This window comes from Pagrus major, chromosome 15 (assembly GCF_040436345.1).
Source record: "Pagrus major chromosome 15, Pma_NU_1.0".
Classification (NCBI taxonomy): Eukaryota; Metazoa; Chordata; class Actinopteri; order Spariformes; family Sparidae; genus Pagrus; species Pagrus major.
In genome coordinates, this window is record NC_133229.1 from 137,988 (window position 1) to 151,880 (window position 13,893).

Genomic DNA, 13,893 nt, shown 5'->3' on the forward strand with positions numbered 1-13,893 from the left:
CTGTGAGCCATATAGATGGTATAACCATTAGTATGTCAACTTTACGCAGGCACCTGAGGACTTGCGGTTGTTCAGGAGGAAAGCCCATTCAGATCTGCTAGACATAGCAATGTTTCTCCAGAATCAGTTGGACATATATGGCATGCTCCACGGATATAAGACGATGCATTTGAAATGCATTCAGGCTGGCTACGTGGTGACTCAAGAGACGATCAGGAACCTGCTGAAAATATTGGATCCGCACGGTGTGCAGCTGAGGCGCCGGAATCGCCTTCGGCGGCGTATGTACCAGAATCCAGGCCCAAACTTTTTATGGCATGTAGACTCATATGATCAAACCGTACGGGATCTGCATCAATGGTGCAATAGATGGGTTTTCACGAATGATGATATGGCTACATGCTTACTCTACAAACAGTGACCCCAAGATAATCGCGCAATACTTCATTGATGAGGTGTCATCAAGGAATGGAACTGCTGCCCGAATTCGTTCGGACCTCGGAACCGAGAACTGTTACGTTGAACAGATGCAGATGTTCTTGAGGCACGATCATCTGGACTTTTCACAAAGATGTTATCTGTATGGATCGAGCAATCACAACCAAAGAATAGAGAACTGGTGGGGCTTTTTAAGGAGGCAACACGCACAGTTCTGGATGAACCTGTTCCAAGATTTAAAAGACTCAGACTCCTTTTCTGGTGACTTCCTGGACAAAAGTCTCATTCAGTTCACATGTCTTGAAATAATAGAGGTAAGAACTGCAATACGTTTATGTTGTTTTTTCCCATAGTGCTATATTATGTCAGAATAATACTGTTACACCTTAGTGGTTAAAGTATTCAGATGTTTTACTTCACCAAAAGCAGAAGTACCACCCTGTGTAGTGGGTTAGTTTTAGTGTGGTACTAATATCATAGGTCAACTGATATTAGTGAAAAGAGCTCACTCCATATAGGCTATATTCAAAACCTTACCAAAGTAAAAGGACAGTATTATCAGCAGTATATATTCAACGTACTCAAAGTATGAAAAGTATAAAATGCAATAAAATGTTCCCTGTCAGTGTTTTGATGTTTTTAATTGCATGATACAGTTTACTATTGCAGATGTTTAAGTTGGAGCTGATTTGAACTGCATTACTGGCTAGTTTAATGCATCATAATATCTATAATATAATAATAATAATAATAATAACATATAATAATAAGATAATATCTGCAGTTGGTATAGCAAATGTGTGAACTGATTTTCTCACTTTCTATTTATATTTATATTTAGAGAGAACTGCAGGAAGTTGTTCACCTCTGGAACACTCACAGAATTCGCCCATGCAGAAATGCTGTGTCTCCAGGTGGGTCCCACTGATGATGTGTACACCCTACCCCAACTTTTTGGTGCCAGAGAGTACCTGAAAGAGGTATCCCAACAAAAGATAGAAGCCTGCAGAGAGGAATGCCTTCAGAGAGGGCCTGTGATGATACAGTGTTTGACATTTGCTGCCTTTCCATGGCAGAAAACAGTCTTCATCCACCCACCTCTCCAGAGGAAGCCATTGAGCTTTACATGTTCTTACGTGCTTACATACAAGCTCAAATTTAATGATCACAACCTGCTCTACTGGATCAAATGGCTAGATGTAAGCCTCCACATAAGGGTAGAAAATGTTATGGACCATGCATTTCACTGTAAAGGGTATTGTGTTCAAACAGTAAACAACTGTGAACTCTTTACTAATGGACATCTCCCCTTTGTGCTTTGTATATCCTCTTTCTATTCATTATGAAAAAATTACACATCAAAATAAGTGCTGGCATAGCTGCATATGAAATATCGCATCACGTTACATGTTGTGAAAAAATGGAAAATCTTGGATGCAAGAAAAAGAGCAGCCTACAAAAAGGACAGTCATTATCAATTATAAATCAAACAGGTTATAATATCTTGTCCACAATGGTGTGTATGCTGCATGTCAAATGTAGCTCTTACAGACACAATACCTGTTAATACCGAGCAGTGAAACCTTTTTCTCTTTTGATATTTAGTTATTGTTTATTGTAGCGTTAAGGAAATATACCTTCCTGTTTTTTGTTTCTCTCATGATTTTATTGTATGTCATTTGCAGCCAAACAATTACATGTAACAAAATTTGGTGAATATGTATGTATCTAAAATTAGTTGGTGATTATCATGTCATCTCTCAAACATATAAACAGATCAGATCAACTATTCTTATGTATTTGAATGAAATGTCACTCTATAAATTTATGGTGAAATGCAGTTGTCATTAGACTTTCAGCAAATGAAGCATATCATCTTTTATTAGGGCATGCATCTTTCCTTGAGTTTACACACATTTGATAACTTTAACATTTCACAACACAAGCACCCCATAACAAAAGGAATGTCCAATTGTCAGATTGCGGGTGGAAACATATCATGTCTCACAGAGCAGGACTCCTGAACTACATGACTCAACAGTAAAGACACAATCTGTTTGAAGACAGTTGTACAAAACAAGACAGCAACCTGTGATTGTATTTGTAAAAAAAAACACCTCAGAGTACCTTTTAATGTAACAAGCAGATTCACAAACACTGTCAGTATTAACATCTGATATGAGGTAGAGGTTCAAATTCTATTATGATTTAACAGTGAAAATATGACGAAAGTATTTGTAATGTCCAAACATTCTCATCCTAGACTGATAACAAAAGTGTCTTAAATCAAAGTAAATTGTTAATTGTTTCTTGATATGATAGAAAGAAAATATCCAAAATAAAAAAATCAATCTGTGCTTATCACACAGCCCCTGAGCTAGTCACATTCTCTTTACCTGCTCTGATAACAAAAAATGTAAGTAGTAAGTCTGTGTAAGTTATTGTTTCTTGATATAATAAAAACAAAATATTGAAAAATGTAATAAAAATCATTTTGCACTAATCACACAGCACCTGAGTTAATCACATTTTCTCCTTACATACTCTATCCCACATTCACACAGTCTAAACCTATAACTGCTGGCACTGATGGGGAAGAGAAAAATGTGTATGTGTTCATAAGTCACTTAGCCACTCTTATGCAATGTACATTGCATAAGTGTTGCTGGACAGTATAGCCTCCATTTCAGCTCGAAGCTCAGGATAGCTGTTGTAAGTTGATGGCAGCTCCACAGTTGGGCCACAAGTATGGGCAATTGGCCGCCGCGCTAGCCCTTCCAAAGAGGTGAATGTGACTTGAATTTCTTTTACACAGATGACATCAGACCCAGTCAGAAATCTCATCAGCTTCCGGAGACCTATTTCATCCAATCCCCTTATGTACTGACAAACTTTGGTTCTCTGCTTAAGTAGCTGGAGAAGCTGTTATCATCTTAATCACCTTTCGTGTTGTTGGTTTAATGTCCTCATACAGCTTCTTCATATCCTGTACACTGGGGAAAAACTTCCTGAGTATTGGTCCTGCAACCTCTGCAATATTATCCAGTGCATATTTTGGGTGCTGGATAATTTGCTTGTGGGCGACCTGGACAAGCACGGCTCTCAAGTTATCTCGTGTTGGTACTGTTCTTACTCCCATGCAATCCATAAGATCAAGAAGCTTTTCGTCATCATCACCGACAACAGCCTCTTGCAAAGCAGTGGACAAGAGATCACACTCAGACTGACTAAGATACAACATCAGGGAGTCAAACAGTAAATCAGTTGAAACAGAGTGTTCACCAAATATGACTGCTGCTGTAAAGGCTTGTGCCAGCCGAAATGGAAAATACCCATGGTCCCTCAGTCCCTTGGCCCTTGTTTATTTGTTCGTCTTCTATTGCAAGGATTGGCTCATGTATAAGTGTATCATCAAGATCACCTAAAAACAGCCCATCTGTCAAAGGACCAAAAATGACCTCTGATGTATTACACAAAGATGTAAGATCAATAATTTAAACAGCTGCAGTAGAGAAAACAGCTGACATTGTGGCAGTGCTTAGCTCGTCATCTTCGACTGTGTGTATTTGATTTTCACTGTTATGTCTTTTCTACGTCAGCTGCTCGACCCCTTCCATTGTGTGTTTCTCTTGTCCAGATTCTGTTGTGTTTTCATGTTGTTCATCTGTGTGTATATCAGCTCCTTCCTCTGGGTCATCTCCACTGGTCAGGGTCTTTGTAAACAAATAAAATCTTAACAACCCCAATTTGTGTGTCTCGTAGTAGTCTCCCACACTAACGTCCTCATCAACTTGTGCTTCCTGAAAGTCAACTATATCGTGACTGAAGTCTTCCCACTTTCCCATCACTGACTTTTCATTAGGGAAAAACAGTTTTTTAGCTTGTGACAGAATCTCAGTTTTAGTGGCATTCTTGTTAACATCAAGAACTCTGGTTCCTCCACCGCTGCGTTTTCTGACTTGTCTGTTGTCATGTATCCACCCTAATTCTATTTTTCCGGTTGTCTTCCAGGCTCTCTTCTTATTTTTTAGACGCATTTTTGTTGGTTGCACTGTATTCTCCCCCTCAAAACCTTGATCGCTGTCTTTGTTGCTCATTGTGCCCATTTTCTTTTTACGTTTTTTGAATAAGGACAGTCTTTTTGAAACATCTCCACTTCTTCTCTGTTTTTCCATACAGAAACGCCTTGTGGCAATCCTGTCACCATAGGCTGGAATGTAAGAGGCCATGGTGGCATCATCTATTTCTCCAATTATCGAGCTGTCAATCTGCAATAAAAACAAAAAGTATACATTAGACATGACACAGTGTAAACTATATTATCTCCAAGACTATTTACTTCTGTACTAAATTCCAGGACAGCCAATTATAAATGACTAATGCAGATGATAACACAATGGACGGAATGAGACAGCACAAAAACAGCTTTTGAAGCTGGCAATAATGTAGTGCGCCGATATAAACATCAGACATTTATTCCTTCTGCTAAGTTTATAATACATCAACAGTAACTTGAAAGGGTACTTAATCCTGTTCACCTATTGTTTTAGTTTAGTCATGCAGTTGTTTTCAAGTGCAGTCAGATGGGTTTAATTATCATTTCTACTCCATATACTCATAATAATATCATATTATGACACAAATAATTCAACACTATAAATGTTACAATGTATTAGTTTAGCGTGATATGTACTGAAAGTGTTGTTCTAACTGTTCTTATACTATGTACATGATGTAAACATTGCATCTAAGTTATCAAATTTGATTCATTTGTTGCACATTACCATACTGGCAAATAATTTGAAGAATCAAGTCTTACTTTGATGGTATAGAATACTTCACATACATTTGACACTGAAAATCTCAAATAACATAATTTCAAAACATATCATATCAAAACAAAATATAAAGCAGTGAATAGTTTGTATATTTATTTGTATATTTGTGTAACAGTGATGTCTCTCCATTCAGGCTGCATTGTTGGAAGGGATGCTTGACAAATGAAAATATTTGAACCTCTGGAACCACATGTGATGGTCTAAAATGTATAGGTACCTATGTTGACCTATAAATACTCTATCTATATGTATAATCATTTGAAAGTCGACTTGTCATTAAAAATTCTAATGTGCTCACTCAAATCACCACCAAAACTGATTTATGTTGTGTCCTTTTGTGATGAAAGCCTTCACTGGTTATTCATAAACAATAAAATTACTCTAATAGTACATAAGACTAAACTCAGCAGCTCAGAGTGGGCTTTTATTATTAGTATTATTGTTGTTATTATTATTATTATTATTATTACTATTCAAATAGTCAATAAAATCCCAATTGGGGCTTTGCAACATAGGGTATGAGTAACTTGTTTTTCTTTACCAGTAAGCAGGTGCAAAAACGTTTTACATTTTAAATTATTTTATATCCTACTCTCCCCTCCCTGGGTGAGGGGGGAGGGAGTAGGATGTAGGAGTAGGAGTAGGACTGCCATTGTTGTGTATTGTCAGACAACTGAACCCTCATGAATGAAGTCTACTTTTTCCTAGTAGGAGGTGGGAATTTTTTGTGCTGTGTTGTCTAGAGTACAGAATGAGAACAGCTTCACAGAGCTGCCAGCCTGGCTGCAGACTCAATTTTCTTAATTAAAACCTTAATTTTCCAAAATAAGAAAGAAAGCTGTTGCTCTTATCCTCGTTGTTGGGTGTTTTCTTTCTTATTGTTTTTTGGGAAAAAAATGGGAATATAATCAAAAATAGTTGAGATAAGCAAGATAATCTTCACAGATGAACACCAGTAGTAAAAGTAAAAAGCTAATGTTAGGCTATAAACAGACTAGAACAGCAGAACAAAATGTGTAAATATCTTCAACCTGTTGGAGCCACACACCTTATTTCACAAATTTAACTGAAAATCAATTAAAAAACCTCACAGACTTTGACACGAGGGAATCAGGTGTGCAAAAATGCTAACTGATTTCTGGGTTTAAGGACTACAGACTACACCACTCTATACTGGTTCCAAACAGCAGATTTATTGGTTTATTGTTTGTATATAATGGTGACTCTCAATCATTTAACAGCTTTGACTTACATCAGAGGTATTGTTCCAAGGACAGTAAACACTGATTTAGGCTACCATAGACATAGACAACATAATATGGGCTTTACATTTAACTCAAAACGGTGAGGTCATTTGGAAGAACAATATGCTTTAGTGAAGAGCAGCTGAAGCCACAATGCAGCTGCATGCTTCAGGAGGTCACCATTACTTTCCCAGCATTCAGCAAAAAAACAGGAAATGAGTTTTGTAGCCTACAGATGAGAATTTGTTTTGGAAGTCAACAGCTTGTGTTGAGCCCTCAGCTTGTGGTGGACTCTTACAAGAGCTCACTACATCACAAAAGTGTCTATAAAGAAAATAAATTGGTAAAATCTCATAAGTGACACATGAAACTTCACAGTAACCAGAGTAAAATATATACAGGGCTTCATCATATTCATGGGCTTGATGAGGCCATGTCACTCAGTCAGTGTCAAGAGAGCAAACTGCAGAATTTTTATTTCCTCCAAAAGATTATGTTTTTGTATATGTTGCTGTATGCCCTACATAAGCATTGTGTGGAAACAGGAAGAAAGTGCATTTCAGTTTTTTCAAAAATGTCTAATCTCATTATTTTTTGTGCTGAACAACAGTGGAAAAACACAGACCTTGTTTAACATGGGAAGAGGCTTGGTTCTGAGCCATTGGCAGCTGATATGGCACAACCAAACACTGTACTATCAGTGTTTTGGCAGATCTGCTCCTATTCAATAACAAAACACTGGGTCATTTTCTAGGAACTGAGGGAGTGTTGCTGTTTTGTTGAGCGATTGACTTTGAAATCTAGACGAGATATTTCCTGTTGAACCCGTTACCCGGCTAACAGCCACGATGCCATAATTCCTTTACACTTCTAATAATATAACCTGTTACATTTTCTGTGTATATCATGTGCAATATTCCTCTGTTGTTTGTATCATTACTGTATATAGCATTTATTGATACTGTTAATACTGTTATGCTCAATATTTCAATTCAATATTGTCCGTGCAATATCAGGTGCAATATTAGATGTTATTTGTAGCATTTATGAAGCATTTATGTTTTACTTATACTGTAAACTACTGTCACAGATACAAATTTTTTTGTAATTTATTTTATGCACATATAGTTTTAGTTGTCACATATAGTTGCAAAGTTATTTTATATTTTACTACTTTATTTTACTTACTCTTTTTTCTCATTGTCTTCTAGGTTTACATTTTATTCAATCTCTCGATAGTGTGATATCGCTACTGTAGAAGGAGCTACTGTGACAAACCAATTTCCTCTTTCCCCTCGAGTTTCTGAGTTTCATTTTGTCATTGATTTGAAATTTCATTAAAAGGAAATATTCAATTTTTTAGCATTGGTCCAATTTAAAGAGTTTTTTGAGATTTTCAGTTGCGCCAAGTTACAATCTAAGTTGAAAACCCTCCATCAGTTTGAATCAGCTAACAGTTCCTAACTGATTACTTGTGAATCATTCATCATGTAGTGCAGGCCCCCACCCTTCACAATCTAAACATCCCCTCGGCCTCATGTCAACCACACAAAAGGAAGTGATTGTCCACACACACACATGCACACTTCATTTGTTCTTTTGCTTTGCTGTGCTGATTATCAATAAGGCAAAGACTTCCACTGCTGTTAAAAATCTCACAACATGCCTTTGGAGAAATTCCCCACCAAGGACTCTTTCCAAACTTTAAAGAGGATTAAAGCATTGGATTTACCACTTCAAAGAATTTTTAATCTCATGTTTGCCTTGGCAAGATCTCCAGTTCCCTCCGCAGGAAGTCACTCAACCTCCACTATTATTAAAGTGTGATCCAGCACTAAGATGCAGTTTCATTTCAATCACTTGACTAAACAAATATAACAGCCCCTATGCTTAATCAGGGTCCTGCATATCTCTGTGGAAAGAGGGAATGCTTTTGTCTTTTCTCTTAAAATTCAGAGGTTGTTAGGGAGGGAAAACATGTCATTTGATAGACAGAAAGACATATCAAATTGCCCACAGTGAGAAAGAGGAGAGAACACATATGGCTGCTCCCTGTAATGGTCTTGGAGCTTCAGATCAAAGTCGGACAGTCCGGTATATGGGACACTGACAAATTGTATGTGTCCTGTGGTATTTGAGTTAAAGAATGCAGGATTACATAAACACCAGGTCTGGTTACCAGGTTTCACTCAAGCATCTAGTCATATCATTATAGATGTACTTTTTAGCTGGTGTGTATGGGCCATTCATGACTGGATCCAGACCAGAACTGCCCAACGGATGTTGACATAATGTTTGAAATACCTGCATTTTTGCAGTCTTTAATATTGTTCTAAAAAAACCTTGAAATGGATTGATGTATTATATAATTTGACCATTGAAATACCTAAAATTAAGCATATCCACTCTGTGGCAGCCACAAGTTGCACTTTAAGTTTGGCTTAAGCTCAGGAATTCCAAGGTCTTTCATTTATTTAGGGCCTGTCAGGGACATTTTACACTGTGTGAAAAAATTTCCAACTGGCAGCCCAGGTATACAGATGGGGAAATTGTTCTCCCAGGGAAAACTGCAGTTATAGCAAAGGCCTAACAATGACAAAGGTTTATTTTCAGGTAACAAAGCCCTCTAGTGGCTATGAACTATGTCTTGTCTGCTGGGACTCTGGAGTGAAGGAGGGAGTTGGGTGACATTGCTGTAGAACCACGAAGTCTCAATCCCATTTCCAAATTTTACCCCTACCCCTTGTTTTCAACTACCCTGTCAGTCTGCACGGATATTAGAGGAGTGGTACCAAGTGCAGCAACTTTACTGATGGACTATAGTTAAATTTTCAGCCTTCAAAGAGTAGGAATGCAACATTGAAATACATCAATGCGGACAATAACAGGTGATGCACAAATCAGCAATAAAAATGTAACTTTATTTATGAGACATCAACAAACTAGTAGTGATTGTTTAATGCTTGTTATAAAGAAAAGGAGTTCTCATAACCCTCGGTTTGAAGCGTGCCTCATTTGCAGGGCCATGTAGCCCTCACACTGCATGCTACCTCTCTATCCCAACAAGAATCACCAAGCATGAATGCGAAAAACTGAGTAGGCCTAAGTGGTAGGGACGAAGGGATTATTGGGATTTGGGCAAAGTCAACAGCGAGGGGAGTTTGGGATAGATGGCTTGGTCAACAAAACGTGAAACTGACACCGGAGAACATATTTCACACCTGCAGCAAACATTGCTCTCTTTCAACTCTGATGACAGTTGTTTTTTAAAGTACAATGAACATCCCCTAACCATATTCAAGAAAACACTCTTAACACTCTCACACACTTAATTTAGTTAGATCAATTGGTAACGTTTTTTGAACACAATGCTGTCCTACCAGGTTGCAGTTGTTTTTATGTCACAAACAAGGACTTGTTGAGATGGAGCCACTATAATAAATCTACATCTCTTTATCTGTTTAACAGGAAAAGGAAACAGAGATGCAGTACTGGATAGTGAGGTGGTCCTGACGAAAATGAAGCTTTTCAGCAACTTCAATGAGAGGCTCCTGTTACCTGACGACTCAGCGTCCACCATTTCCACAATCTCATTTTTTGAGCAGGACATCTCGGACCCCACTAAAGCCTCGGAGGTGAATTCACCCCTTGATAAGTCTGGACAGCTGAAGATGGAGTCTGGCTCAGACTACTTCTCTGCTATTTTCTCGGACTCTCAGCTGCCGAGGTTATACAAGTTTGAGTCAGAGGACTCTGGAGTGGAGCTACCCAGTGGAGCCAACTCTCCGTCCACTCCAACGGGCTCTGAGCAGAGCTTTGTGGTCCACAGTCGAGAGTCCTCCTGCGATTCATGCAACTTAAACTCTGACCCTACAACACTCACTGATGAACTAGTCACATTTGCACAGAGCTCTGACATTAAGCTGACAGAGGTGGATAATGGTGTGACTACAGCAATGAATACTCAGGACAATGTGTTCATACACTCAGAGGAACTCCGTTCTTCAGCTCTCAGAGTAGAACTGCACATAGGTGAGGACGTGGACATGGACCGCTGTAGGGCTTCAGAAATCAGCCCTGAAGCCGATGACGAGATGTCTGGACAGCCTGAGGAGATCACTACTGTAAATGACAGGGCCTGCTCAGAGCATATGAGTCAATATGGGAAGCAGTCCTCAACAGGAGCCTGTGATGACATCATCATCAATGACTTTGAACCAGAGCCTTTATTAAGGAGTGACACCAGTGACAGCTTGGAGGAATACATGGATGAATGTTGCAGACTTAGTGAGGTAAGCAGACACCTTTATCTTCAGCTCCTTTTCCCTCGTGACATCCTCCAGCTCTTCTTCCCCAGGCCAGATGGGGTAGACTATGGCCATGTGTGTGCAGTCTGACCAATAGGGTTATTTTTGAGACCTAACAGCATCAACATTTGAGAATATTACAAAATCTGATAAGAATATATCATCTGATATTCCTTTGACATTTTTTTTTACTTAAACCCATAACACAAACAAAAATGTCATCCTATTTTAATTTTGATTTATTTTATTAAGAACTAAGACCAAGATATGTAGTGAACAGGATATTTTACAGTTGAAAAATAAAGTTGTCTGGTCTGACTTATGTAATAGTAGGGGTGCCAATTTTATCAGTACCAAAAGAGGTAAGGTGTTCTGTGGGCTAGATGTCGTCACTTTGTACTGAGTGATTTCAGGATTAAACACTAAATGCAAGTCAAACCCTGATAACAACCTTTAGTGTTGGACTCTCTCTCTCTCTCTCTCTGTGTGTGTGTGTGTGTGTGTGTGTGTGTGTGTGTGTTTGGTGCTTCCAAACCTATTGAATAAGGGCAATTATGGTTTCTCCAGACTAAACAAAAATCTCTTTGTGTGAGCAACAAAAATATTCCATGTCCTCTGTCATTATCTCTAATTTTTAACTTTTGCCAGGCTCGATCTTACCAGGTAACTTCATCACTGCAACTGAAATACATTTCACAGTCAGCTTTTTTCTATATTTAACATATGGAGGTTCTTCAATTTTCAGAATCTCACCTCAATCTGCTAACCCACCTACTGCCCGCTCAACCACTCGCACACTTGTTGGGGAAGAAAACTCAGAGCGTTACCCTTAAAAAGAAGCCAACACCATGCCTGTACTCCAGATAGGTCAAGAACAGCTTTCAGCTTACTTTGGGGGTTCTAGGATAGCTGTTACAGTACATACATACATTTTCAGGAATTATAAGGGATTGCAGAAAAAAAGAATGAACAAGTACTGAAGCTACTGTGCTACATGACAGAAAAGCAGCTGTACTCATTCACAAGGATCTGCAGGGACATGTTTCGTTCATGTTACCGGAAAAAAAGAGAGTTATTTTCTTGTTCATAACCAGTGGGCTCTACAGAGAGGACACCTGGCAGGTGTGGAAGCTGCAAAGTCTTAATCACCTGTTTGATGTTCCTGAAAACATAGACGTACAACACGGTCAGGCCTTGAGCCTGTCTTTCATTACCGGCAGCTATTAGAGTGAGAATCTGATACAGCCTTTTGCACATGAATGCCTTCTGTTGTTTTAGACTGGTGAGGGCAAATTATGGTCAATAAACTACAAATGTTTAAAACTTCTTTTAAGTAACACCTTTATTCGAATACAAATATTTTGTGTAAATTTAAAAGTGAATATAGTTTGAAAGAGAAGATGAATTCTGACTGATACTGGAGTTTTGAGGTAGATACCAATATCAGTAACTTAGAATTTTAAAATTCCCAAAACAATACATTACAATGCAATACACAGTATTAGCCATACCGATATGACTAGCAGCAACGAAGGCTGACTGTTGCGTCGCCTCACGTCACTTGTGTCTTGGTCAAAAAGCCGCACTTGAACACACCGTAAAGACTTCAGCCAACAGCCAGCTAACTCATACGTTCTGCTCCTGCATGTGAGGAAATAACTCTCCATACCACCAGGAAGCGGGAGTCTGTATTTTTTATTCAAAAAGGGAAGAGGAAGACTCGGGATGGCAGCGACTCAAAACAAAGTTATGATAAAGAAGAGTATTTTCACCCCACTCTCACCGATACAGTTACTTCTTATAAACAATATGTCTGATAAAAGTTGTAAACTGCACTGGCAAAGAAGCAGAGGAGAATAATAAGGAGAAACTGCACTAAATGGGTGAAATCATGGATATTACAGCGACAGGCTCAAAGTGCTTTCCCTCTCTTTGTCCATTTCTCTTCCCTTACACTCATTTGCTTAATTAAACAGTGAATCAGAGTCCAAAATGTTAAACCTCATAGGTGCACTAGCAGAAAAGTCAGGGGATAATAGAGATAAGAGTGAGAGATGAGAATTAAATTACTCTTCAATCTTGGCAAGGCTGAAAGTGATTCCCATTGAGACAAGGGTAAATAATCTGTCTTCTAAAACCTTCACTTTGAAAACCTGAAACAAATATTGTCCAGCCCAATAATGTAATAATGTCTCTAGACTTACAACACATAATTTAAACAGCTCACACTCTTCAAGCTCATACAAAACAGCACTTCAAAGCCACCGATATCCCACCATAGTCTTCTCATCTTTTCCTCAGAGACCTTCCAAAACTATGGCAAGCTTAGAGGTCTCTCTGAAGACAAGGCTTTTATTATTGCCGGCACATTGGGCAAGCCAAACATGAGAGCCCGCTTGCACTGAGACAGAGGCAGTTAGGTGGGGAGGGCATGCATTACAGTGCACCACAGTTATTTCATCCACCCGCATGTCATGCAGCACCTGTTCATCTGTGCCGAGAGACTGGAGATTATTTAATCGATACTGTCGCTGATTGTTGGCCCCTCTCTCATCTTAACTCCCTGTATTGCTTGGCAGCCTACCTGAATGCATCAAATAGGTGTCAAATATCTCAAATTACTCACATATTTACCCAGATAAAGTCTCTTTGATAATTCCCTGGGCCCCCTGTGAGGTAATGATGTGTGTCAGTGTCTTTTAGGGGCCCAGCATGACAGACTCTATGAGTATATTGCTGGCTGGCAGTAAGGTGGTGTTGTCCCAGCCATCATCATCATCCCTTGTCACCACAGCTAATAATGTGATTCCTTTCCTGGCTACATGGGACTCTGTTGTAGAGAGATATTGGATTTCTTTTGCCTCAACCATGAAGAATGTTCTCTACATGTAGCCACATATCTTTTCTTATGGAAGAATTATCTTATCTTTATTCAAGAGCGTAGATTTTCAGTTTGAGAGCATGATTTCATTCCATTTCAGTGACGCAGCTCCTTCTCGTGCTCAGATTTATTGCTGCTCAATTCAATTGAAAAAAATCTAAACTACAATAACTCTTTTTAGGATT

General features: G+C 38.7%; 1 protein-coding gene and 1 long non-coding RNA gene across 2 annotated transcripts in view; both read left to right on the forward strand.

The window, feature by feature from the left end:
* The first annotated feature begins 630 nt into the window (after window positions 1–630).
* Window positions 631–10,175, forward strand: LOC141009579 (uncharacterized). The gene is made up of 3 exons (XR_012180147.1): window positions 631–752; window positions 1,280–1,352; window positions 9,989–10,175. It is a non-coding gene; the product is annotated as an uncharacterized lncRNA (long non-coding RNA).
* Window positions 10,176–10,191: 16 nt separating this feature from the next.
* The window catches only part of LOC141009651 (uncharacterized), a 42,918-nt gene continuing 39,216 nt past the window's right edge, over window positions 10,192–13,893 (forward strand). The window contains exon 1 of the mRNA XM_073482337.1: window positions 10,192–10,812. Coding sequence (XP_073338438.1) covers window positions 10,192–10,812 — 621 coding nt within the window. The remainder of the gene's footprint in view (window positions 10,813–13,893) is intronic.